This window comes from Drosophila pseudoobscura, chromosome 4 (genome assembly GCF_009870125.1).
Source record: "Drosophila pseudoobscura strain MV-25-SWS-2005 chromosome 4, UCI_Dpse_MV25, whole genome shotgun sequence".
NCBI classification, from domain to species: domain Eukaryota; kingdom Metazoa; phylum Arthropoda; class Insecta; order Diptera; family Drosophilidae; genus Drosophila; species Drosophila pseudoobscura.
Genome location: NC_046681.1, coordinates 17080451 through 17107230, shown reverse-complemented (window position 1 = coordinate 17107230; position 26780 = coordinate 17080451). Strand labels below are relative to the sequence as shown.

The 26780-nt window shown below is 43.7% G+C and overlaps 2 protein-coding genes across 3 annotated transcripts; one reads left to right on the top strand and one right to left on the bottom strand.

The window, feature by feature from the left end:
- Positions 1 to 481: 481 nt before the first annotated feature.
- dpr2 (defective proboscis extension response 2) lies at positions 482 to 26044 on the top strand. 2 transcript variants are annotated; one of them, XM_002135682.3, is made up of 8 exons: positions 482 to 952; positions 1703 to 1980; positions 19501 to 19787; positions 21187 to 21264; positions 21535 to 21667; positions 24632 to 24875; positions 25175 to 25272; positions 25362 to 26044. In XM_002135682.3, the coding sequence occupies exons 2-8, from the start codon at positions 1833 to 1835 to the stop codon at positions 25625 to 25627; spliced, it is 1254 nt and encodes a 417-aa protein (XP_002135718.3). In that variant the 5' UTR covers positions 482 to 952; positions 1703 to 1832; the 3' UTR covers positions 25628 to 26044. The 2 variants fall into 2 exon arrangements, with proteins under 2 accessions (XP_002135718.3, XP_015044343.1); XM_015188857.2 differs by lacking the exons at positions 482 to 952; positions 1703 to 1980 and adding an exon at positions 17657 to 17774.
- Positions 10334 to 10928, bottom strand: LOC4811735 (uncharacterized). The gene is made up of 2 exons (XM_001352271.4): positions 10692 to 10928; positions 10334 to 10620 (listed from the first exon to the last, which is right to left on the bottom strand). Exons 1-2 carry the CDS (start codon positions 10758 to 10760, stop codon positions 10405 to 10407), a joined length of 285 nt encoding a protein of 94 aa, XP_001352307.3. The 5' UTR covers positions 10761 to 10928; the 3' UTR covers positions 10334 to 10404.
- Positions 26045 to 26780: the final 736 nt, after the last annotated feature.

Genomic DNA, 26780 nt, shown 5'->3' with positions numbered 1-26780 from the left:
TCTATCTCACTCTACTCAATTTTCGTTGCAATTTAATTTCCCTGCTTTGACTGCTTGAAATTTAGTAATAAGAAGTTAAACAAGCAGTGCATCAAGCAGTTAAACAAGCAGTGTAAAGAAGTGAAATTTATAGCAAGTGGCATATCGAAAGATAATATCGAATATTCGAAAATGTTCGAACTCGAATTCAACTAAATACGGTCAAACCCACCGCACAGCTAGAAGCAAGCAGGTATTCGAATTTTTACAGAATGTGTGAATCATCAACAGCAGAAAAGCTCATTTTAAATGTTCCACCAACATCATCAATAGCTTTATTGCCCCTTCTTCAGAGCTTTCAACAACATTCGGAGTGCGGCGAAAAATCCTTTACCAAAAGCACAGCCACAACTTCGGCTTTGAGGTGCTCGTGAGTGAGTGCCTTCGCGGCTTGCTTTAGAACACAGTACGGAAAGCTCTGGACTCGGTTGCCGAGTGAAACAAACATGTTTCGGCCGCGGAAAAGGAAACAACAGATATTTTCTTCTGAACTCAGAAAAGTCCTTTGATAAATCCCACAACTCGCGGCGCACGTGTTCGGGGAATCGTTGCTTGTGAAATTTACATTATCAAGATTATTCGTAGTTGTGTTGTCGGTGTCCGCTTTGGTGTTGTGCGAATTTTTGCTTGAAATGCAAAGAAAATGTCAAAAGCCAAAATACGTACATATTTAATGAATTTTTGATTGGTGCTGTCGTCTAACCGGAAAGTGCGGGCAGAATTGATTCAATGTCTGAGTGCTGTGTTTGAAAAAAGTTACCAATTGAAAGCTTCGATCGGTCAGTGTTAAATAATGCCGTATAGCACTATTTGCGTTGCAGAAAACAAATCACAAATATGTTCATATGATTAAAAGTATTATAATATCAGTATCAGCAGTATACAAATCTCCTTCCAAGAAGTAAAAGTCAATGTGAGTAGTAGAATAATACGGTTATTTAGGGATCTCATTGCAGATCTTAATGAGTCTTCTAAAATAGAGGTAGTTTTCGCTTGAGTACGTGAACCGGGCACCTCAAAAAACCTCCTCTTGTAATACAGCGTGTTCCCAGATAACCTTTATATCTATGCAGATAAAAGAAAAAAAGAGTTTACCAACAAATGGGACAAAATTAAACTTATCTGAAGCGTATGCTTTGTTTTGTCCCACATTTATCATCCCTTTAACCATAATATGCCACAGACATAAGTGGCAGGGAGCTATACCCTCATTACATATTTTTGGAGCCTATCAGAGAAACTAGGTTTATTGCCACCGTATTTTTTTGGGACCATACAAGTTTAACAGTAGTTCGCTGCCTCTATGGCCGTTGTCCAGGTGATTAATGGTTACGCGGGAGATGTGTAATAAACTTGTAGTTATGGGGGGAAAATAAGCCAGAAGTCAGACACAAGAAGTGTTTTCCCGGTTCGATTCGTTAAGATTTGGTTCTTCAGCCATTGAGTGGTTTGTTTATTGTATAGAATACATACAACAATAGTAACCTAGCAGCAGGAAAAGCGGGAAATGTACAAGGTAATTATTGGATAATGCATTTAGCTAAGACTCTGTTTGCCGGGAAAATGGTCACTGATATGTGCGGGACGATGTGCCTTTTTTATAAATACTTACGTGAAAGCACGTACAACAATGTACTGATCTAGTTCCATCTTACTTTTGCAGTATCTACTTTTCGGCATCATTGAGAACCATGTGAATTATCCGGATAAATGCCTCCAATCAGCGGACCGCACGTGGGGTGAACAAATCAGAACAGATTCAATCTGAGTATAACTAGCAAGCGACGAGGATCATGGCCATGCCCGGGAAATGTAAAGGCTGCGCCTTAATGCTAATCATCACAATTATGACAAGTACCAGTGTAACAAGAACATGGTCATTGGAGGAGGCCCAGCACTTGCCTCAAGCAATCAGGAATCGGCAGGGCATTAAGTCATCACGTAAGTAGCTGCATCCGTAAATATTGATGCCCATTTCCCAATGTACAACCATATGCAAGTAGTTATACATATTTGATTCTAATTTGTAACTGGGAATAATGTTTGTACAAGCTCTAAGCCAGCAGCAACTGTAATTGGGCTACGGCCGCATCTACCCATACAGTATGTTGTTGATCCTCAGAGAGTGCTGTTGGGGCTGCTATCAACACTTGTTTAACTTGGTATTCAAACGAATCACTTTAAGAATAACACGCACTGTAAACTAACGAAAGACGTTTCACATGAGTAAATCCCCAGTATCTGGGTATTTTCTCAACTATCTTATGGAATATGAAATACCCACCAACTTTAGTTCAAAGCTGCAAGGGCAAAACTGCTCAAAAACATTTTTGGAGTGAAAAATTCGTTGCTCCCCATGCAAAACCTCAAAGTCGACAAAAAGTTTAGACGAATAACATTCTGAACACTTTCTCAACCGCATTCATAATGTACTCTCAGTACCGCCACCCAACTGAATATGAGGAACTTTAACTGATGTCTAATGCACTAAATGCCTAAATCAATTATGGCCAGCAGGCGAAAAGCGAATGGTACATGCAAGGAAGGGAAAAAAGAAGTCCGCAACCCAGGAACAAAATCTACTTAGCACATGTAGACTTTAATTAAATCGTGGAAGAGCAGGAACAAGGGAGCTGGGGGGCTGGGGGGCTGGGGAGACGGGCAACGACAAGCGGCAAGCTAGCGCGTCCTCCATGTTAATCAACATACATATTGTTACATATTGCAACTAGGAGGCCGCCAAGCAGAAGGAAGGCCCTGCTATGTTATCTTTCCTTATTTTTTGTGCCCCTCCCCTTGGGGAGTTGCGGCTTTCACACTTGGGGAATGAACGCGCCCCGAGTTGTATGATTACTCGTATGTCTATTACTGCATGGCTTGGATGAGGTTTACCCGCGGTATGCGTGGAGCACATGGGCATCTAGTATTTATATATATAGATTGGCAAGATATACCGGTAGATATATTGGACTTCCAATCTCAAAGCCATACATATATACATATGTGGTAGATTAAGCTGCTTGATGGCAACGAATAACATTTATTTGATTTAAGCTCCAAGTTTTACAATAAGCATGTTTTTGAGTTATTATGCGCTTGAGTGGCTGAACTGAGAGCTGAGTGATCTCTCCCTCTTTCTAACGGCTCTCTCAGAGCTGATTACTGCTCTATACAGACGACGCGACGAAACCACGACCGCTTCGTGTCTCTCTCTTTCCTTCGTTTCCTACATAAATGTCGGCGGGCCAGAGCTTTCTCTCTTCTTCTGCATATGTTGTGCTCGTAAGTTGCTAAGTTCTTCTAGGAGCAGATTGTATAGCTTGCAAGAACGGCCTGGGACAAACAAGCACGTGCTTGAGACGACATGCATACTTTTAGAAATCGATTCTCTAGCTCTGTCTGACACGACTACTTTACACTTGTGACATTGGTCAAAGGCTTGTAACGTAACACACAGAAATACGCATACTCCATGCCAATTTTCCATGCATTCCATGAACGTCCCTCATCGATTTAAATAAAAAGATAAATATGTACGCAAAACCATTAAAATCAATCCTTTGAGGGAGAAGTCCGGGTGGCTCTCGTTTCTGCCAGAATCTAGATCGTAAAATAATTTAATGACCTCCCAGCCTGGCCGCACAATTAAACTTGTCAAGTGAAAGCTGCGTGAAATTTTTATATCATGAATTATTTTCATTTCGGGACAATTAAGAAAGTTTCGGTGATGTATTTTATTACAGGATAGCAGAGTAGCAGTAAAAGCATCACCTAAAGTTACTTTAAAGCCTTCTGGAGTTAAAAGTTATCTCCGCAATGGTTAAGTGGTAGCCACATTTTACAATGGCTTTGTTTATGTTTTAGGACAAATTATAGAGACCAATTACCAAAACGATGGAAATGAATTACTTGTCTTTCAGCTATACTCCTACCCGTGGCTGTAGAAAAATAAAAATAATTGAATCATATCATAAAACAAGAGAGAGGAGAGGCACTGCCCTTGGCTTTCACTTTAACACTTTAACTTTAACTTATTAACATTACAAAATAAGTAGAAACTCAGCATAGCACGTACTCCTCAATCTACACACTCGTATGTGTATCGTAGGATCTATAGGCATTGGCGACGAGAAACTTGCACTACAGAAACACGAGTAGTCAAAGGATTCTGTGCAGACGACCAATGGTCATTAAAGCGGCCGCAGCAGCTTGGATGGGAATGGGAATCAACACAGACTCATAAAAATCATGGGTGCTGGTCGCTATTGTCCTGCCTTATATGTACATTTCATTCTCCTTTGTTTTTTTGCGCCCAAACCAAAGTGAACTTTGAATTGTTTTACATATTTCAAAAACATGTGTCGTGTCGTATGTGCGAAATATTTATTGTGTCGATTTTTCACAGAAAGAGCAATTCATATGGCCATATTGCATAGAACACACCAGGGACTTGGAGATAGAGTGGAGATTCAGCTTCTATTGTGAAACTTTTGGCGTATATTTTGGTTTTCTACGTGCATTCTTTGGATATTTAATACAAATTTACTGCGAGCTCTGCCTGCGATCTCAGGGTTTACAAATAAGAAAGCCCCGGAACGGAAGGGGCAGCCAAAGAGAAGAAGGAAGTATAAAATAAATAAAAACTAGCAGTGTATTGCGAGTATTTACTGTACCAGAGCTCTCTGTAACCAACTGTAACCATCTCTTGTTCTCCCGATGGTGGCCCGCTGATAGGCTAGGCTGAGGGGGACGAGTGGGACGAGTGGGACGAGGCGGGAAGCAACAGCCCCGACCATTTCGCCAAATTACAAACAAAGCTTATTTGCGGTTATCTCGCAAAAGCATCTCTGCGACACATTCGGAGCGGGGGGGGGGGGATGGGCGGGCGAGTTTCTCTCCTCGTAATTGAGTTGATAAAGGTTCGGTGTGTCGCTCGCATTGTTTGCGTAATTTGTGTAATGCATGCAAAGTTAATTACCTCGGGGAACTTCGTAATTAGAAATGTGATGGAGCGCGCCTCGCAGTGCCGTTGACATCCGCCTCGAAGTGAGTACTCCTCGTACTTCCCGCCCGCTAGCAAAAATCAGCACCATACCATATTGTCCTTGACAACTTTTCAGACATTTTTCAATTGCGCTAATTGTCCAGAAAGTTACTCAAGCATTCGATATTCTGAAAGTATTATTATTACTTATTTTTGTGGTCTGTATATGCTCTGTGCAATTTTAAAATAATTTCTCTATACAACATCAAAACTTTCTAGACTACAAGAACTGGGAATTGCAGCAAGTGATTCGCTCTCTATTGTTCCGAGTGATTAAAGTCAGTGTGAGGGCAAAAGATATCTGCACAGACCCTTAACTTTTCAGCGTACGGTGGGAATCCTATCATATATGTATGTATATAAGTTCCATTGCAATGTGCATGGCTTTGGATCTGCAGGGGTACTTCATCCTTCGGCTTTCAAACTATAAGCAGGCCCTTTCTTGCTCCTGTGCTCGCGTTGCATTGCTCATTTTCAAATTACCGTTCCACGAAAGTATGCCGCAGGATTACAATTAAGAAACTTTCAATTGTTCGCTTAACTTGTATTGAAATTGCATTGTGTTCTTAGATTCCTGCGGCCTTTTCCCGCCATTCATCTCATTTTGAATTCGCTAAATTCGCCTCTGCCCAGGAAGTATTTTCTTACAACTCCTCTTGATTGCCATTGATTGTTTTGGTCGTTCCATAGGTTTCTGTAAGGGGGGAAAACCCCTTGATCCATTGGTAAGGACTGAAACAACCCCACCCAATCATATTTCCCCGATTCTTTGCAAGGATGATTTTTCAATAGTTTTATTCATCAAAAAACTTAGCTAAGTATAAATAAATAACCTAGTGGAAAACATTGGTATCTATCTTAAACCTAATGCAATGAGATCTATCTATAGTCAAAGTCCTTGTTGTCGATAGGCAGGTCGGGGGACACGATGGATCTGGCAAGGGATGCGCTTTTGTCCTGCTGGGATAGGACTCGGTCTGTCTCGGTAATGCATGGATAGGACTCTGTCTGAGCCAACAATTCTGTAGTCCAGCACGGGTGGGACACCTAAAAAGGGAATAACCAATTTGTAATCTCTATTGGGAGCTGGGATCATCGGTTTTCAATTAACTTTCAACGGGGTTCCCAGGGTTTTCGGCCCAGCCTTAAGGCGAATACCCTGGCATCTATGTATGAAGTCCAGAAAGTTCGTTTGCAACAAGTTCGTTGTATGGTTAGTGGTACTTTTAAAGACTTCTTTCCTTAATATTTAAGCTGGAAATAAATATTTTCGATTCTAAAATTTTAGATAAATAATTTGTGTGTTAGCCATCTGCTCTATTAGTTCAATGAAGCGAGTTCAGGGGCACAACTTCAGCCGACGACAATTTTCATAAACACTGCATTCCATTACCCAATTAAATAATTGAAAATAATTTGCGCCGACTCAGGATCTCTCGCCAGCACCGGCTAATGAAAACGTATGGCTTGAAAAGAGGGGGATTCAGCAATAACTTTATTAGGTTCAGTGGAGCGACAAGCTGGGGCTGCGTGCCCCAGTATCACATTAGATGCCAGGGCGCTGAATTATATTCAAAATAAAACAAGTCAAGGAAGTCAAGGAATGTGGGCTTTAAAGGCGGATGAGAGTGTGCCGTATGAGTATCTATACAGAGAAGCGTGAAGAGTATTTATTGGCCAGGAATTGATGTCAAACTCGGGACATGGCAAAAATAATACACAAACAAAAAAAAACCACAGTCTATTAAGTTCCATCAAGCGTGTTGCAGGCGTAAACAGTTCAAGGACTTCGCGGCCAAAGAAAAAAACCATCATGATTTATTTATTTAGGAATGCCTTTCAGGGGAACTCTTGACTTGTTCTTTGGGCTCCATTCGAGACGTTCCCTACACTTTCTGAGCATTTTATTGGCTACATGCAAGTGTGCAAACAAATTTACATGACACTGAACTGAAAGGTGCTTACCTGCCCCACAACGCCCCCAGCCCCCCACCGCCAAGCACCGCCAAGCACCGCGGCCCAAGCGAAGTTATCGAAAGATTGATGAAAGTTTGTGGTCGAGGAGTTTTGGCTTTCTCGTTGTCTAACGATCAAGTGAGCAGCCGTAAAAATTCCCTGTCAAGATAAATGACTTCAGTTTCTTTGTGACTGTGTGTGTGTATCTGTGTATATGTATATCAAGGAAAATTATTGCGGTCGATGTTTGGAAAAGGGAATGGGCCGAATGCCTATAATGAATAATGAAGGACGTTCAGCCCTTTTTTTGCACTTTTATCGCAAGGCAGACAATAAGCTGATTCTGCTATTGAGTGATTTTGTTTTTGGTCGCACAAGGAACCCTGCTCTGGGCATTTAAGGTCAAGACACTCTTTTTCTAAGAAAAGCCGTTGTGGAAAAGGCGATGAGATGCCTACTATTACTAGTATTCGTAGCTCTCTAAGGCGTTTCTTTGAATATTTCGGTGAATATTTCCAGCCTCTTTATGCGGCCAGATGTTTTCAACACACGGACGGTATAGCGTGTAAAGTATAAATATTCCTGACTGGGATGACAAGGCCCGACACAGCCAGCCAGCTAGGGGTGGACTTCTGAGTGTTAACAGCAATCAAAATATACTGTATAGGGGTTTAATATACTTGAAATTTTCATAGCTGTCGTCACGCTTGGCAATTTTATTTGAAAGACACTTTAGCGAAGGTCAACAGGTGCTTTGTGTCTCCTGCCAAAGACCCGTGAGATTTTGCCCATAGATTTTTAATTAAGGAGCACCCTTAATCCTACATCGACGGCATACGCAATTAATTAAACTACAGCCCACGCCACAAAACTTGGTATTTGACATTTTAAGTAGACCTCGTCACGAAAGCCACAAATAAAAGGGAGAGATGGCAAGAACAGGGCTTTTTTTGTTGCCTGTTTGCTGATTCGAGGGACTGTTGCTGTAGCCCCAACAATTACGTGTGATCAACCGCAGTTGGCCAGTTCTTTTATTTTCACTAGGCAGGGGTAGTCCCTGTCGCCCTCGGGTGCATGTTTGAAACGGAGCCATGCAAAGGCTGCAGTCGGGACTATGGGTGTTAGCAGCTGGCAAAAGGTACGCCAGCCCACACTCTCACTACCTCTCCGTGCTCCTGTTTGGGTTCGTGATCCAGGCGGGACATTTGAAAAACAAACCCACACCCAAACCAAGTGTGTGCACTGCAAAGACGAACTGGGAATACCCTGTAGAAACAACCCCTGCACTGCATGCTTAAACGTATTCATTATTTAGCCGTACTTTAGTACGACTTTCTGAAGGTACCGATATGACACCGATACACCTTTTACCCGGTACTCGTATTCCTTAGTTGTTCCTTTTTTCAAGTACAGTGAGTCCGTGTGTATGTGGTCTGCAGTAGTGTTCGGGCCTGTTCTGGTGACGTGTTTAATTGTCGGCGCGTGTTCTCTATTAGTTTGCTGCGAGTGTTTGGCTTGGGCAAGGCAATCAAATAATGAGTGGGGAGGTGTGCCACAAAGTTTTGATTTTTGGGCTAGAGGCATGTTTCGCTAAGAGTTCTTAGAGCTGGCCAAAAGCTGCGTCAAAGAGTGTTTTATGCTACTTTTGACAGTTTTATGCCTTCAAATATTTTACATCCAGACTCGAAGAATACCCAAAGCCGTAGCTGCTAATCGACGTTTTGGTGTTTTAAACACCGTAAGAGTGAAGACATCTGGCTCGGAAGGCAGTTTCTTTTCAGCTTGGATCTGTGTGGCAAGTCGTTTACTGAACAGGTCTCTGTCCTATAGTCATAGCCAAAAGAATGCTTGAATGTATTATAAGGACTTGTAAGCCCTTTGCATTTGGTTAAACAAACATAATTTTCGAAGTCCAAAGAGAAGGACGCAGGCTAAGCGACTCTTTTGTATCCAAATGTAAGTTCGCTCTCGAGCAGGGCTTTAAACACTTTAAATTTTTCCCCCACACCTTGTTGTAAATAAATTACCCAAATTGTGGACGGGAGCCGTCAAGCGCAATGGGCGCTTGAAATGCGGGCCATGGCTAATGGAGTGGTAACAGCCAAATAGAAACCCGCCGGCTGGTGACAGCTGACGGAGCGGAGCGGGGTGGGGCGGGACGGGGCGGGGCCGAGTTAGAAGCGGCATCTCAATAAATTTTCGAACGCAACATTGTGACGTTATTAATTCGTTGGGGCTTCGGGGTCCTTGCACGTACGCCCAAACCGCCAACCCGGTAGACTGCGAATTTTGCTTAATTACACGGCTTATCCCCAGTGCGGTATTAGGAAGGAGTAGGAAGGAGTTCTCCGCGCAACTTTACTTCGAACACCATTGATCTACGTGTGTGTCTTCCAATTTATTTGCTTAGGGCTTACGGAAGGTGTGTATGGGTTTAATTAAATGAAGCCGCAGTTCTCCTCCCAGAAGTTCAGTTTAAATGGCCTGGTATTCCGACAAGTTTAACTAAACGCTAATGAAGTTAGACAGAGCGGAATGAGTGTGTAGGAATGCCCTTCGCCCTAACCCTCGAAAGGAGCGAATTCTCTGTCAATTTCCTAGACATCTTGCGACAGGTTATCTTGGCTGACTGTCAGCTCAATTTACTTCAAACGAAAAAAAATTAAATTCACCCTCCCCCCCAAATGAGGAATAAGCATGAGCACCTGAGCTTGTATACCACACGAAAATATGTGAAGGGGAAAACTTAGAACAAGTACATGATTTAAGCAGAATATTATAATAATAAATATATTCAAGAGAGGGGCAGATTCGGTTACGATACTGATGAAGAATATTTACTTTATGGCACCGGAAACGCCTCTCTCTGCTTGTCGATAAAGCCATGTTACGTGGTCTCTTAATTCTCTCAGTGTATCTACAAATAGACATGTTCAACAGGCATTGATGAGCCTGCCTATTGAATTCCGCAAATGATCTTTTCGCACTGGCATGTTGGGGCTGTCAACGCAATAATCGGAGCAGTCAGGCCCAGCCCCATTCCCCCCATTGCCAAATTGTGGGTCTCGCAAGGCTTTACGGCCTTGTAAATACTTTCGGGCATGTGTGTGCCTGATTGTGATGTGCTGTGTCTCATTACATGGCTTAAATTAATATCTAGTCAAGGTATTGTATCGTACAAAAGGCCGCCCGCATACAAAATCATCCAGGAGTCGTTTGTCTGCTCTTTGAGCTTGCCTCATTTGTTGTGGGTGGTAGGGGCCAGCCCCTTCGTAAAACCAACAAAAGAAGACGTTTTAGTTTTCAGAATTCTGTTTTATTTGAATTGGTCCAAGCATTGGGTCCAAGGCTAGGCCAAGGCAAGCCTACGGCTCATTCTTCAACCACTGATCATAGTCAATGCCTTTGACTTCACAAACGATCTTGAAGATCAGTTCCTCCTTCTGAACATAATAGTCGGCTGGGTCGAAGTTCGATTCCAGAAAGTCTGCTTCGGCCTTGTAGAGCAGAAGTTTCTGGCGGAGACGATCGGAGCTCTCGTCATCCAAGATGAGCGAGGCCAGGCATTCCGATAGATAGGACTGAAATGATAGTTGGGCCTTCACCTTCTGTTTCTGTTTCGGTTTCTGTTTGGGTCAATGCCAATACTCACCGCCGGTCCACAGTGCTCCAGTATGTTCTCATCGTGGTCAAACTCCACCGCGAAGTTGATGCTGTTCATGTCGTTGGTTCCAGATTAGCGAATGAATCCGTTCGAGGACTGAGGCGCACTGCTCATCAACGTCGGCTGGCCCTCGATATGTTTATACTCGTATTATTCATGGTGTGCGGTGATTTGGTCCGGCAGCCTGATTTCTTTCCCCTCTTTCGAAATGTCCAGCTGTCCGCTGGGCCTGTGGCTTGTTTGTTGTCGTTTCTGCGATTATTCATCGAAGTCTCATACACCCTCCCAGTCCCTCTCTCCCGTTCCCGTTCCCTACATACGTTTTGACGAGTAATCAGAATTCAAATGCTTGCTCAGCTGACAAGTGAATTGCCAGCCAAGTCTCGAGCTTCAAGTGCCAGTTTTGCGGATAAATAAAACACAATTTCTGTCTGCTCGAATATCGAATGCACCGTTTCTATGGCGGCTCTCGACACTGTCATCCGATAGTGCTATATTTCGTCTCAGTGAGGTAGAAAAATCAACTGATAAACACTCTGTAAAGCTTAAACGAATTCGTTCCCACAAGCTACGAGTGTTCCCGTCACACAAAGGTAATTAATTGATAGGAGTACTATATAGAGTACGTGTACTGTCCACTAGTTCGGGGGTGGTGAAACGGACCGCCAGTACTTATTAATCCATTTTTACCCACAATATCCTACATCATTCGGACACCGCCTCCCTTACCGCGAACTCGTGATATGGATACACTTCTAGTGGTCTACGATATGGGTACCCCTCTAATGGGTAGTGAAATGGGTACCCACCTGGTAGGTAGTGAAATGATTCCTCTAATCTGGAAGGTAGTGAAGTGGATAGGTTAAAAAAACAAGTCACAAAATTCTAAATATTCTTATAATTAACTATGTCATTATTTATTGTATTTTAATTTTGTAATTTCCTTCATTTTAATTGTCAGTATATACAACCCGTGAGAATAATTGGAAATTGGAATTGGAAATCGGAGTGATTGGAAATTGAGATTATGGAGTGTTTCATTGTAGGCTTATTTGTTTGTTTTATGTTGTTTGTTTTAATTTTGCTTCCTGTTACATAGGCATATATTCTCATTTTATATATTTATAAATGCTAGAACTATAGATCAGGGGTCGGCTTCTTTAGACAGCTATCAAAACGGAAAAGCATAGGAGTTGAGCGAGCATAAAATAATTAAAGAATCAGACTTCTTTGCATCCTGTTGCATATACTCGTAGATTGGTATATTGAAAATATTTCATCTTGCATGTACTCAGAACTCTTTGAGAAGATAAAGCCGCATACCTGGGTATGTGGAATCAGTGAATGCAAAAGCAGCGGGAAATCTTACACCGAAAAGGCATCAAAGGGCAGATATCTTCGGGGGTGTTGGGTGCCGCCAAAGAGCCACCCACGCGCCCACATCTCAGGCTCTTCCTTTGGCCCTCTCAAGGTGGCGGCTGAATCGCCCGCAGAGCACTTTGAGGCACACGCCGAATATGCAATACAATAAAATGTAAGGGTCGAATATTAAAAAACGAACTGCCTAGAGGCCAATCGATCCCAAGAGGTTCCAGGTACATATTTAAGGTTGCATGCAAAAGTCAAACACAACCCCTTCGATTCCTCGTTAACTTTTCCAAAAGGATAAACATTTCCTGCGTTCATATAGTCGCAAGTACAAGGCCTTCTGACAAAATTTAGTTAATTAAGCAATCTTTGTTGGCGTTGGACCACATACCACATGCCGACACCAGCAGACGGTGTCGCTGTCGATGATGATGTAAAAATGTCATAAATGTAGACCCCAGAAGAGGAGACGAACTCTTGAAAGCATACAAGCCTTTATTCATCGCCAAGGAAACCCTCCCAGAAGCGTTCAGCAAGGGAAAATGCATTAGTACTCGCAGGAGTCGAATTCCTACTTATTGCGGAGATATTATCACGACATATTGGCAGCTCATTACGGGCCTCTCTGTCTGTGTGGGACTGTCTTGTTGCCATGGCTGACTGTTTGAACTCTGCCAGCTTCCCGCCTATACAAAATATAGGCGGGAGATCCGACCAAAGCTCAAATAATTCGAATATTAGACGACTATTTTCTCACGCATTTAATTATTAGTTGTATTCATAGTTCCTCGACGAATGGGTTTAACAAAACCACCTCTATAAATGGATGGAAGTTTGCAGGTCTGTTTTGGATACAGGGACTGTATGTACTTGCTGGAATAATATTAGAGGCATGCCACTGTCTGAGTTTAGATGAAATAAAGGTATGGGTAGAAGTCATGGCGTCAATCGAGTCAAAGTTCCATCACGTACTGGAACGTGGCCCAATCCCAAGCTGTTGGCCCCAAACTTGTTGTTCGATTAAAAACTTTTTGGAGGTCAAATGATAATGATCAACAAACGCAGAACTTGAGACCGACAGCTGCCGAAATAAAGGAGGATGTATGTGCTTTCGTAGTAATTGGCAGCGGTCAAATCGGAGCTCCAATAATCGAATCCAATAAATGCGCAAAAAGTAGGCAGCAGATTGAAGGAGTCAAATCTGTGATGATTGGCCTGGCACGTTTGCATGTCGGAAGTTTATGGTGGCGTGATATAATTAGCATAGCGGCGACAAGGATTTCGCCAAGCACGAAGGAAGGGGAAATGGCCTTTGGCCTGGCCAGGATTAGACGCAATTTGCTTAATGCTCAAACTTTTAATCACTCATACGCTCTGTGGCGCCAATGCGAGCGACAGAGATCTCAGGCGGCGGAGAAGCAAAACGAATTTTATGCCAGAGAAAAGAAGGGAGACTTCCTCCTCAGTGTCCCGCCCTCCTGCTCCAGCCCAGGCAAGCCGTAAAGAATGCGTTGGGAGACATGAAATAAGTGTAAATACGAGTACTTGTTCGACAAGAACTCACTGGCAAATGTTGGGAGTATGTTTGTGTGGCTTGTATGCCCGAAAGTAATTCCCGTTCTACTTCACAAAAATCTCGAACTCCTGCCTTGACTTTTGCAGACTTCGTGGCACGGGCTTGCATATCTGCACCGGTTCGCCTGCTAAGTAGTCGTCTAATTATAATGGCCTGGCTAGGGTATCTGCCGGTTCGAGGCACACCGCCGTGGATGGCTGTGCTCTGCCGTTTTCCGTTTGTCTGGCCTCGCTGTTCTGCAGATTACAATGTAAGCTGCCGCGTTGGAGTGCGACTTCGGCTTCGACTTGTCTGTGTGACGACCTATTTGCTTAAACACACTCTAACTAGCACTCAGCCCGCTTTACGCCCCTTTGGCAGAGGGAAGCCGCCCTCAGAGGACGGTTGGAAGCGTCTTCTGCATTGGGCTCTCATAACACATTAGCGAGGGGGAAAGTGAAAGTGAAAGCCGCCATAATGACTGCTCCCAGTTGATTTTCATTTGCCGAGCGTGTCTGTCGCTAGGGTCCATATTTATATTAGTCGAGGGAAAGACACTGAATTGTAAAGGGCGGGGTCTAAAGCGGAGAGATTTCGAGTGGGAATGGGAGTGGGGAGCATCCTCGGCTCGAAATGGTATGGAAGGGTATATAAAATATAATTTTGACCTTCTCGAAAGCGTCTATTGGATATTAAACTGTCCTCCTTCTTCATCTCTATGCATGTCATATGCCATTTAGTGCCAATAATGTTAACGGTTCTGCGTCTACAGCCTCTACAAAAAAACATATTAGATCCCTTGCACAACGCAGCGCCCCACATTAGTGGAGGGCAAAGAAATATGCGACACTACTCATAGACCGAACTGTGCCACCCAGACTCGGGCTGATGATAATCACAGCCACCAACAATAGCGTGTATGTAAATTGAAAACCGTAGTCTTCGAAGCACCACCAAAAGCGCATAAAAAACCAATGGCTGGAGCCATGTGCGCAATAAATGTCAGCTTCAAACGAGAGCGAAACTTCGCACGATTTTTTTTGGCTTCCGTTTCCTCACTTCCGCACTTCCGCTTTGTGTGTGTCAATTTGTAGAGCAGACTGCGTCACCCCCGGCTGCACCAGGCCCCACAGCACCATAGCATTGAAAGCCGTCCAAATTGAAGAGCGGGCCCGGCTGAAAAGAAATAAAGCAAAGTCGAGTCGAGCCGAGCTGATGACAATTTATTGTTCACACTTGTAACTGATGATGGTGCTTAGGGGAATATACTCGTACAAGCACAGGCACAGACGTGAGACACGGGGGCGAGTTTATGGAGAATATTTCATTGTCTGGCAGGGCCCAAAGTAGGCTCTACAAATTGCGAGCCATTATTCTACCCAAAGCCAATATATGATATGTTTTCTATAAAGTATAGAGATGACAGCGTGACCGTGGAGCATTCGACAGAGAGCTTCCGATGCTCACGAGACAGCAATCGTCTCCGTACTCTACATAGAATGAGCTCAATAGAGGGGTACAAAAGTGGTACATTTTGCTGAAATAAATGGTGCGGATTTCATCTCTTCCCCTATTTATATTCTTCACATATCTAAATGTAAATTTATTTGAGACTCTGCTTTGTTTGGGCTGTGCAGGTGTGCAGGCAATTCAGCGTCGTGTGCTCCTGGCAGCCGATGATTTAAAGGCGTCGAAGGTTGCTCTCAGCCTAGAGCACAGAAACTTTTCCAGCCCAATAGGGTTCTCCCAAATACTACGCACACCTTAAATAATGCTTCGCCATTTGGTCTAGGCTGGGAGTTTCCTGAAAAGGTGTACCTCTTTTGGGAAGTGTATGGGAATAGTCTACCAGAACTGAAGAAAAGTATGGTTCACTGAATATCGTATATTATAATTCAAAAACATACTCGTTTAATGCGAAATTCACTTTCCGCTGCTCGGTGCGAATTTTATGAATTGTTGCTGTAGCTACCAGGCCCCGCCTAATTGCGACTTTAAAATTTATAGACTTTTCTGGAGGCCAGCCTGTTAAGAATTGAGTGACGATGCGTGTAGCCCGCGGCACGCCTCATTATTCATTCCGTTTTCGAATACTTTGTGGCTATGATTGTGGTCATGAGTGCGGCATTCTGATGCTTTGCAAAGGGTACATTTAGAGAGGTGCAATATATGTTTAAGTAAACAAAGCGATAGACCTTTTCCCTCTGGGAATGCTTCATCCATTGCATAGATCTATCGGGATGCGACTATAACGTCTCAGACCAGGTACACAAACTCCTTTGGAACCCTCCTTTGGTTGGCTTGGGCCATATTATACTATAGTTCCTATGGCACACCCACACCCATACATTCATACCCTCGACATATCTGGGACTGAGAATTGTTTTCACATAGATCTGGCATTGAACTCATTTAGACAAAGTAATGGAAATGACAAGGCTTATGTAGAATTTATTTTAATTGTATTTTTTGGCGCTTCGCCGAGATACCCCCCCCTCTCGGAATCTGTTTTTCTAGTCCCATCGGTATGCTAATTTTCTCCGAGTCGCAGTGAGTTTGCAGTTAATCGAAAAAGTTGTGATCTCCGAGTAAAAACTAATAGTCGTAAATATTTATGCACTCCAATGCTGTACAAATGTGTCCGAAGAGCTCTGTCGGGCTCAATCGGAATTGAGTGTGCCAGCTCCAATCCCTGGACCTGGGAGGGAGGGCAGATTGTTATCAATACTCCATTTCGGCTGGGGACAACAAAAATGTTTGCTTCGAACATTTTGAATGGAATTTAACGGAAACTTCCCTTGAAGGAAATTTGTGACGAGCTTGGAGGAGAGGACTAAAGGACCCTGCTCAAAGTTGATCTAACACAAAATACAATTTGTTTGATTGAAAAATGTTCGATAAATACTTTTTACAATTATAGTTTTTGGATCTTAAGAGTAGGAACGGTCTAAAGCCTTTCGACTTTGAATAAGTTCATATGAATAGAGGGTCACCCTACCGCGTTCCCGTGCTGTCTGGACTGTACTTCTGGCCACATCCTTCGTGTAAGCGAGACCTCTGCCAACAGCCCGGGGCTGTGATGCACTCTCTACTAAAGCACATTGCAGCTCCAGTCGTGAATACTAGTACTCCAAGCAGTCTCTTCAATCTTTGGCCATCTCTGCAGAGTCTATTTAGCCAAGATTCCTGACCCGAGGCCGTTTGCTTTGGCCAGGGCTGGCTTCAATGAACCCAAGCCTTTGAAAGGAGTTGTACCGCTGGCCACTGGGGCAAACTCTGATCCGTGTACGTGTATAAAGTGCGATACTTCGCTCAAAAAAATACCATACCTAGAGAAGGGAACAAATTATAGACAAGCCCGAGGGGCATGCAGTGCTGCCGCACAAGAATGTTGGGCAACAGTGCATACACAGACGCCTTTTGATATGCAAAACACAAATTGTACACAACGATTTTAATAAATATTCCCCAAACACCCACTTTGCGTCGAGTGGAGTCCTCCTCGACGATTGCGATGGAACAAGCTGCTTATTGAATTTTTCAGAAGCCCTTTTCCTGTCTGCCTTTGCCCGGCTACCTTAAGCCGCAGCTTGTGGCTTTAATGTTTTAAGCCAAGCCATTTGAATGAGCGTTTATTTTGTCTCCCTGCGGTAAGAGTATGGGTGTGGGAAACTTTATAATATATTTTTAGCCGAAAACAATCTTAAAGCTTATTTTCAATTGTTTGGTTTTCACCATATTTCAGCGACTTAAATTTATAAATATTGGACGTTGTTTTGATCCTTCTAAGAGATTAGTTAGGCACACCATTTCAACTATTCCTTCAATCTTGTTTAGAAGAGAATATGGAATCTATAAATGTTTATTAAATGAATTAACCGTTTATTGAATGCTGCAGCTGCAGCAGCACCCGAAAGCTCAGATCAAACACAAGAGAAGAGCGGCAAGCGCAAGATAAGAAGAGAGCGCAAGCTTTAGAGCTTTGCTTCTAAGCAAGCAAAAAATGATATGTCGAGAGCATAACCTCAGCTTAAACCGTACAGTGCGTTCATCTGATGCTCAATAATCGCAGAGCTCACTGGGTCGGACTAGACTTTCTTTTGCTACCAAGACGAGGGCTTCTCTGACTAAAGCCAATCTGCTCCAAGGTAAATACACCACCACCGTAAGCCAGGCTAAGCCTCCATTTCTGTTATATTATCCACTCGCTGTACGCCGCTGCAGTCAAACGAAAAATAAGCAAACACGAAGTTGACGCCGCAAAAAACTCAGCGAACTGAGACGGAAGCCAAAGAACATCGGACGACAGTCATCAACCGCAGCAATCGGGCCACCAACCATACCAGGACATTAGGACAACCACACCGTGAAAAACACTGTCAAAGAGATAAAAAAACCAAAGTAAACTGCGCCCGATCGTTAGATAAAAAAGAGGCATGCCAGTGCGAGTGCCTGTAACATCATTAGTTGCAGCTCATACACTCTCGGGTGCAGGCTATGCGCTCCGATACTCGCTCACTCGCACACTCGCACACTCTCACACTCTCACACACGCGCTCGCCGTTTTTTCCGAGAGGTGTCCAAATTAAATTTGCATCAGTTGCTCCGCGAGCATTCAAATGTTGCCCAAAACTGAAAGTGCATCATCCGTGTGTGGGTTTGCGGCTTGAAACAGACCCCCAACAACAACAACAACAACAACAACAACAACCACTGATGGATAGCTTTCTGCAACAACTAGAAGTGTACCACTCGCAGTGGGATTTGGCGTCGAGTTTCGTTTTTGTGAGGAATTTACAGTTTTCATACGACGGCAGGCTATTTCGGTATCCATTGTTTTGGTAAACATTTTTCAAAGGAAACACTTCAGTACATTAAAAAAGGTATTGTTTTGTATTCGTTTCGCTTAACGAATTGAGGAAATCTATTGAAATGTTGTCTGTCATTTGAAGAAAACATACACATGTCCCAGTTCTAATTCTGTACACGGTAAATCTCTGCATTTCCCTCTACCTGGAATTCCTCAACGTATGTTCGTATAAGGCTCTGCGTTCGGGCGGGGGCTGGCACTTAAATAATTTAGATTTTTGTGTCTAACATGCACAAGTACCACCCAGCGGCCCAAAAAGACTCAAGTGCAGCCGGCACAGTGAGTGACCTAGTTACGGATTGGAGGGGCGAATGTCAGCGAGGGAGCTACCCCTCCACTTGGCCAGATCGCGCTCTTCGTCTGGCAACTGCTCCGACTGCCATTGTGCGCTCATTAAAGTGTCAAATAAATTCAAATGCAAAAACATGATTTTTCGCTTTACGCCGTAAAGTGTGACTGCACGGGCCGTACGTGAGGTATGCACTGCACTTTGTCAAAGACGAGCACGGTCTAGATGGTCTGTCGGCACCCCGCGAGTGATTTATAACTTATGAGAGTTTGTGGGAGTTAACTTCTAACTTTGTTTTACTGGGCACGTTTCGGCGGAAATAAGATGACAGACAATGCGGCTTAAACCAATAATATAGGGGGATAGTTCTTAGCACAATAGACACGTATTGTTAAACATGGTTTAGTGTACAAATCAAGTGCATTTTGTATAGGTTAAAACCCATTTTCGCAACCCTTTTGCTACTCAGAAGTCTGGAACGTCAGAATGGATAGTCTGTATTCGGATCTTATATGTACATATATCTAATATATCGATAAGTTTAGACTGGGAAGAAATTGGTTAAGCTTTTCAAGAGGTGACATTTTAAAGCAGCCTTATAAAGCCTGATCGAGAAGTGCAAAAAAATGCAATATAATCTTCTTTGAGAAGTGTTAATTTCGAAATTGGACTCTTGATCAAATATTGATACTATTTTGCTTTTACCTATTTTCAGCCAAGTCCAGAAACACCAGCGTCAACGATTTGCTGCCAGTGATTTCATCGCCCGAAGCGTCGATTGAAAGCGATTACGTCTACATTGCCTCTCTTGTCCGGAACAGTAACCACTTTGCTCATTTCAACAATGCCGTGGAGGAGGAGCAGGAGCCAGAGGAGCACCCAATAGACGAGACAACCTATCCGCCGCCAATTTTTGACTTTGGTATGCCCAGGAATATAACGGCCCGAACGGGTCACACGGCGGCCATCAATTGCCGAGTGGACCACCTGGGCGATAAGTCGGTGAGTGATTCCAGAGATTGCATTTTCCAGATTATCGAGAAATAGGTTTTCCGCTGCGGGTTTTCTTTTCAATGCATTCTTAAGGAAAACATTTGGATCGCTAGTCAAGCGGTGTGCACAACTTTTCGTATCTCTGTTCCGCTTTCCCAGCCATCTTTTGGATCTTTTTACCCTTGTTCTGGCTGTTTAATGACAAAGGTCCAGTCTCCACACACGATTCCTCTCATTCATATATTTTCCCTGCTTTGTTTTCATTGAGTTTTCTTTGTGTTTTCCTTTCTGCTTTGAGTTGCTCTCAGATATCAAGGGTATAATGTATTCGTGTTGAAGTACGTACAAAGTGGGCGATAGCGTTTCCCACAAAAAAAGATATTTTCCCTGCTGGATCTCAGAGTATTTAAAAAATTTGACCAGTGTAGGAAAACCGTTTTAGAGGCACCATTCCATTCTGTCATTCCATTCACATCACCTTCTGCCATCACCATTATCCATCTCCACTGAAAGAAACATTCTCTGACTCTGATTCTGATTTACTATTGCGGACCTTTGGCCATCGTAATCCCTTTGCCACACCTTAAGAGGAGCTCTCAGGCGTTGCCTTCTTGTGCCACTTGGACACTTTTAGTGTCGCCCCTTTGTAGGCTGTGTTCTGCGCCTCTCCCCTTCATTTTTTGTGGATTTTGGGGCAGCGAAAAGTTTCGGTAGCCTGGGGCAGTCGGCGAGATTACTTTTTGCCTGCCGTAGCGGCAGTTGCAGGAAGTTTTCTTTTTTTTTTTTTTTTTTTGAGGCTTTTGGAAACTTTAAGCTGCTGACATTTTGGGCACGCACTTGTCTACATTTCTCTTTTCTTCTCCGCCGTTGGCCTGGCTTGGCCAATGCCTTGTCTGCCACGTGTGTGCTCGGCGCCTGCTGCCGCCTTTAAACAGTAATGGACTCTGTGCTGTACAGTGGAGTCCACGATTGGGATGGGTTGTAAGTCGGAATCGAAAAGCAAACGAAATTACAAGATGCATTCCTCTGCGAATCCATTTTCCAATTAAAGTGTTGGAAAGGAAACGGATCTTATATCTCTGGGTTCCAGTAATGAATCAACAGGAAAACAAACCTACAATATATGTAAATATTTGTGTAAGTTAAACCGATTTTCTCCGTATCTTTAGGGCTTAAACTTGGGGGGTACCACAGTATTTGCGATGAGCTTTAGCCCACTCTCTTAGCTGAGTTGGCTGCTTACACTATTTTGCCGTTTTGCTTATCACATTTTCGTACCCTTACTTTCGGCTTCAGTTTTCTCCGGAGTTCCAGAGCAGTCGGGCGGAAGGACTAAACCCAATTTAAAAAATTGACTTAAGTACTGGCTCTAACAGCATTTGGTGTCCCTTTTCTCATTTTCTTACAGGTATCCTGGATAAGGAAACGCGATTTACACATCCTGACTGCAGGCGTTTTGACCTACACCTCTGACGAGCGTTTCAAGGTGCGTATCCGTAAGCTCCCCTGCCTGTCTCCAGCCCCCACCCCCCCGCTGGTTCATTAAGTGCCCGCCAGCCCGACCTGGCATCGTTTGTAAGCCAAGTCAGCTTAATTGCGTATGCAATTCGGGCCAGGCTCTTGTATGCATTGATTAAATTCGCCCAAGGACGGTTCGTCCCCGGCCACGATTTATCGTGCATTCTCTGTACCCCTGTACCTGTCTGATTCGACTCCACTTTCTCTCCTTCTGTTTGGCCCCTTCTGGGCTGTGCAGGTTGTACGCACCGCCGACTCCAAGGACTGGACATTGCATGTGAAATACGCTCAGCCACGTGACAGCGGCATCTACGAGTGCCAAGTGAACACGGAGCCAAAGATTTCGATGGCATTCCGCCTGAATGTCATAGGTGAGTAAGCCAACCTTCCCAGCCCTTCCTTCGCTTTCCCTTACCTCCCCCACCGCCCTTTCGCCCTGTGTTCCTACGCATTGTTAGCAATTTCTTGGCAACGGCAACTTATGATACATAGTGCACGTACACACTGTATTTCTCTCCGGTGAAGGGCATTGTAAATTGGTAGTAAAGTTTGTCTGCTCGAGGTGGATGGATGCAACGGCGGGCAACGAGTGTGTACCCATAGGTCATAGTGGTTTATCCTTGTCTTCCATGAATTCCTTACACAGGAACTAGAGATTAGAAGACTGGGATAAGAATTCTAACTTATTTATTTATTTATACAGTTGTAGAGCTCTACAGATTCAGCAGGTTCAGAGAGAGAGTATGGCCACTGTCGGCACCTGGCCGCACACCATCGGCTTACGGGGAGCCGTGTCTATTTTTCTACACGCTTTGCATGCAAACGCAATTTGAATTTAAATTCAATACTAAATTCATATGCCTGCTGTTGTAATGCACACCAAGGACCCCACCCAAGGGATCTCCCATTCCCCCTCGCACAGGTGTTCTACAATGGATTTCCTGCTGCGCCTGTTGAGGAGGTCCATGGCATTGTGTGTGCTTGAATACGTCTGTCTCTGGCCCAACCTCTACTGATATACGTAGTTTCAAATTAATTCGCATTGCCAACAAGGAGGTTGTGTGCTTGAACCCGGAGCAGTTTTCTGTAGTGTCTGGGATGTTCTCTCTGAGCAATTCTCGGTGGATGACTAGGCGCACTCGGTGGCCTGTTTATTTAAATAAGTTATTTTCAAAGCCCAGCACGAGCTATTTTCTCAACAGTGTACGAGTGACGAATACCGGCTGATAAAGGACTTTCCCAGCAAATTACCTGCCTCCAGCAGCTGCCTGCCTCAATCTTGTAACGAACTCAAGTCGAGTCAAAAGGTGTAAATCGCATCAAAAGCCAAAGTCATATTAGCGCTGCAGCCTCCGCAGATGCTCATTTCGGCATGCGAGTGCCTTAAGGATGCAAAATATTCAAACATCCTTCTCGGGCGCGGCTGCATTGCGGATGTACATACATAGTACTCGTAATCCGGCCTCGTGCCAGGTCCTCGTCTGGCCTGGAGCTCGTCGGCGGCAGGAAGTGGTACAGGGGGACAGGGGACAGGGGACATGGGAAGTTCTGAAGGGCCGCCACCTGCTCTGTTAAGCTACGAAATATATGCTAATGATTCGGAGTGAAGGAAGCGCTCGCTAGCGATGAAATCGTGATCAAAATATTCATGACGTCGTCACGCGAATCACGTGGGCGCAAGACCACAAAATTGTTCACTGATTTACATCAGATTCTAGATATTTTTAGGAAGACATTCAGGGAATTTTTCTTTATTTGCGTTTCTGTTGGCTGGCTTAAGAGATTTTGTTTCTGAGAAGCATGAACACTGATTGATCGAGTGATCTAAGGATCCTTCCCCGCGCTGAACTGCTCTTTGGGAGTGTTAATTCTTTGTATTTTGTAGGGAAATCTGTGACCTCATCCGTCTTCACTATTCTAGCCATTCCAACAGTTTCAATCTCTCAAATCGATAGTATTTAAGACCTACCCAAACGACACCAACCCATTGGCACGTTAATTAACTAACTGGATTGCTCTTCCCCTCACTGATGCCACTCCATGCTGAGCTGCTCTTCGGGAGTGTTGAAATCCGCTTATAGGCTTGAATGCCGACCGAGTCCTTGCGGCCAGTCCCACCCCGCACATCATTAACAACGTCAACATTTGACTTTGCTGACTGCCTGCTGTGTTCGCCGAAAACGGTGGACTGAACGCACTGAAAAACATTAAGGCAGTTTTCAGTGCCTAAAACGGTCTTGTACTAGGCAGCATGCACTCTTGTCCCTGTCCGCGGCAGCCGCGTCAGCGGACGGAAAGCTCTTCTCCTCCTGTAGAAAACCCCACCAGATACACACACCCATGTTGTACCAACCCCATAGCTGACTCACATTAACTGGCTAACAGCACTAAAAACGTGTGTAAAATGCGAGACCTCCCTCGAGAAGCAACAACTTCATCGACAAACAATGGGTCAATGTTATGCCAGTCCCATCAGTCGGGAATAAACGCGCCGGAACCCAAGGACACTTACATAAAACCAAACCTAAAATTCTGTGTCCGTGGTTACAAATTAGATTTTCATACCCAGTGCATAAAGCGAACAAGGGAATACTGTATCTGGAAGATACGTTTCCTGCTACGTCTGCTCAATACTGTGTCTTCAATTCTTCAGAAGGGATCTAGAAGCTTCAACAGGTTGCAGGTTTAGGATTTTGAGATCTTCAGGAATAATAGGTATCCGAAAGGTCGGAAACATCTTTTTACCGCGTACCACTCACTTATTATTTTCTGTTATAGGGGCATTTTGATATCACAATGCCATCAAAAAATGTCAATTTTGGTGTATTGATTTTGCTATAACAAAGGCGGTACTAAGGCCATTGAGAATAATTACAATTGGAAACATTTTCTGTTCTTTCCATATACCCATATACATATGTGAATGAACAGATGGAGAGTTGAATAAGTTAGGGTGTGATAAATAAGATTTAAGAATCGATTTTACCTTGAAGCCATGACTAGAATTGCTCCACTTTGCGTACCCCCTCTTCGGGCCCAGTTTGCTGCAATCTAAGCGGCACAACGCTGCTCATTATCAGTCTGAAATCAGTGATCCAGCTATTGTCCCTCCGAGGTATAAGGCCAGCAATGCCACGCACACGCACGCTCTGTGGCGCTGCTTCTGCATGGGAGAGCTTCTGTGGGGAATCCCATTCCACCCTCCCAATCAATTGAAGCCCATTGAATTATGCCGTTGGCCAGACGAGCCCCACGTGTGCGGGAGGAAGAGAGCACCTGAACATGCTGTTAATCAATTTGTTGCTCGTTCCATTCCGATCTATGCCAAACTGCAGTGACGCCGCCAGATGCCAAAGCGATTATTGCTGGTCCGACGGACTTGTACGTCAAAGTGGGCAGCGTCATAACGCTCACATGCCTGGTAAAACAGCCGACGACATCGGCACAGGATATTGGCCCCATCTACTGGTATCGCGGCCCATACATATTAACGCCGTTTGTTGCCCATCCCAATGAGGCGGCCATTGATTTGCAGCGTATATCCATGGAATCAACTCTGACAGAGAAGCTACAGAGCAGGTAAGTCGCATAAAAATGCTAGTATACTAGCAAAAATCAGTTCCATCATTCCCAACAAAATGGCACAATTAGTACGGAGTTTCCTCTTATCTGAGGCATTTCGAGAGCCAGGAGAATGGAATGTCCCGGGAAGGGCAATGGGATGTAGTGCTGGGTGGCCAGCAGGTGTGTTTGCTTCCACTTGGCACATCCCTTGGTATTTTTATAAAATCAAATTAATGAAGCGGAGACGCTGGGAGAGGGAAGCCCTTAAGATGTACAGTGTTTTCAAAACATGACCTTATTACAATGTCTTACAGATTACGCATTGCCAATGCACAGCTGCTTGACACGGGCAATTATACGTGCCTGCCGACCACGGCGGAGGCGGCCAGTGTGCTGGTCAATGTCATCAATGGTGAGTTGTACCATTACCAAAGCGGGTATCTGGGTTTGCCGTCTTCTAAATGCCATGCTTCTTTTTTCTCGCCTCTTCGTCGCCCTCAGATGAAAGCCCCGCGGCGATGCAGAAGAGTAAAGGTGTCCGAGTGGCCAGCAGCTGTCGGAGCACTCGAATGGCTCTCGTCATGGCGTTGGTTGCCAGTTCAGTTGTGCGATGGCTACTCTCCTGCAGCTGCTCCAACGCCTCCTCGAATGTATCATCTCTGCATATCAACTACTGGCACCCGCAAGCAATCAGAGTCAGCCGAAGGGTGGAGCGGCCACAGCTACGGGTAGACGTAGACCTAAGGGAAACTTTGTCTGAATCGTGATAAGTAATTACGTGTGTGGATACTTGAATATATTGTACATAGGACTATTTAATAGCTAAGGATGAACATCAAAATACGATCCAGAACATCAAATATAACGAAACCATTTCGTAATCTGTGTGTAATGTATATTCAATCAACCAGCAAACACTTTCATCAATACATTACATACAATCACTTTTAATATAGACATAGTAATAATTTTAGATTTTGTTGCTATGAAAACGACTGCTAATCATTTTATGGAGATTTGTACTTTTCTTTGGGTATATTTTGCATCTGGCAAACAACAAACTTACACAGCTAATACCATACGTTGGTCTAATTTGTATGCATAGCTTTAAATATAATGGAAAAACTGAAAATAAAATATTCATATTAAATAATGTATATAATTATGACAACGCATCGAAAAAACTTGGTTATTAATTTGAGAATGAAATTATTATTATTAGGATATTATTAGTTCAGAAAATTACATTGCCGAACCTCAAATTAATTGAAATTAACTGTCGTTAATGTTAACAGGCTATCAAAGAAATAAAAAAATGGATTAAAACTGCGATATAAGCGAATAGCAAATACACATACTCATAGCTATACTCGTATGTATATACTCGTATGTAATATACTTCGTAAGAAAGAATAAACAGAATTTTGTTAAATTTGATTGAGTTACGTTCATTATATTACATTAATTCCAGTATATTCTAAGTTTGACTCAACCCTGCTGCTGCTTTCATGGTAATCAAAAAAGTTGTACTTAATTAAGTCCCGCAACCGCCATGCCCGTTTCATTTTCGAAGTCCGACAGTCCTTTTGTTTGATCATTTCGTCGTTTAATCCGCAGTAATGTACGTGAGCGTAACTTAATTTACCTTAATTCCAGACCTCGATAGCACAAGCGAAACATGGAAATTTAACCGAACCAGAGCCGGCAAAAGTGTGTCGAATTAAGCGGATAAGCCAGCACACGAGTCATTATTTCGCATTTCCACGCATACATACGCACACACACACATATGTGGCGCCACAGTCGCAGGAAATGTCGGGGGCTGTCGTGGGTTCAGGTTAGGCGTCAACAGCACTGGTAAGGGTAGCGTTGGTCAACAGTAATGCGGTCCGCTCCCTAATTTTCATCGCAAGCGGGCGT

Bases quoted from the DNA above. Each gene is read 5' to 3' on its own strand.
- dpr2 (XM_002135682.3), top strand. From the start codon at position 1,833: ATGGCCATGCCCGGGAAATGTAAAGGCTGCGCCTTAATGCTAATCATC. The intron at 19,788-21,186 runs GTGAGTGATTCC...ATTTTCTTACAG, and splicing joins ACCACCTGGGCGATAAGTCG to GTATCCTGGATAAGGAAACG. The intron at 25,273-25,361 runs GTGAGTTGTACC...CGTCGCCCTCAG, and splicing joins GCTGGTCAATGTCATCAATG to ATGAAAGCCCCGCGGCGATG.
- LOC4811735 (XM_001352271.4), bottom strand. From the start codon at position 10,760: ATGAACAGCATCAACTTCGCGGTGGAGTTTGACCACGATGAGAACATA. The intron at 10,621-10,691 runs GTGAGTATTGGC...CTATCATTTCAG, and splicing joins TGGAGCACTGTGGACCGGCG to TCCTATCTATCGGAATGCCT.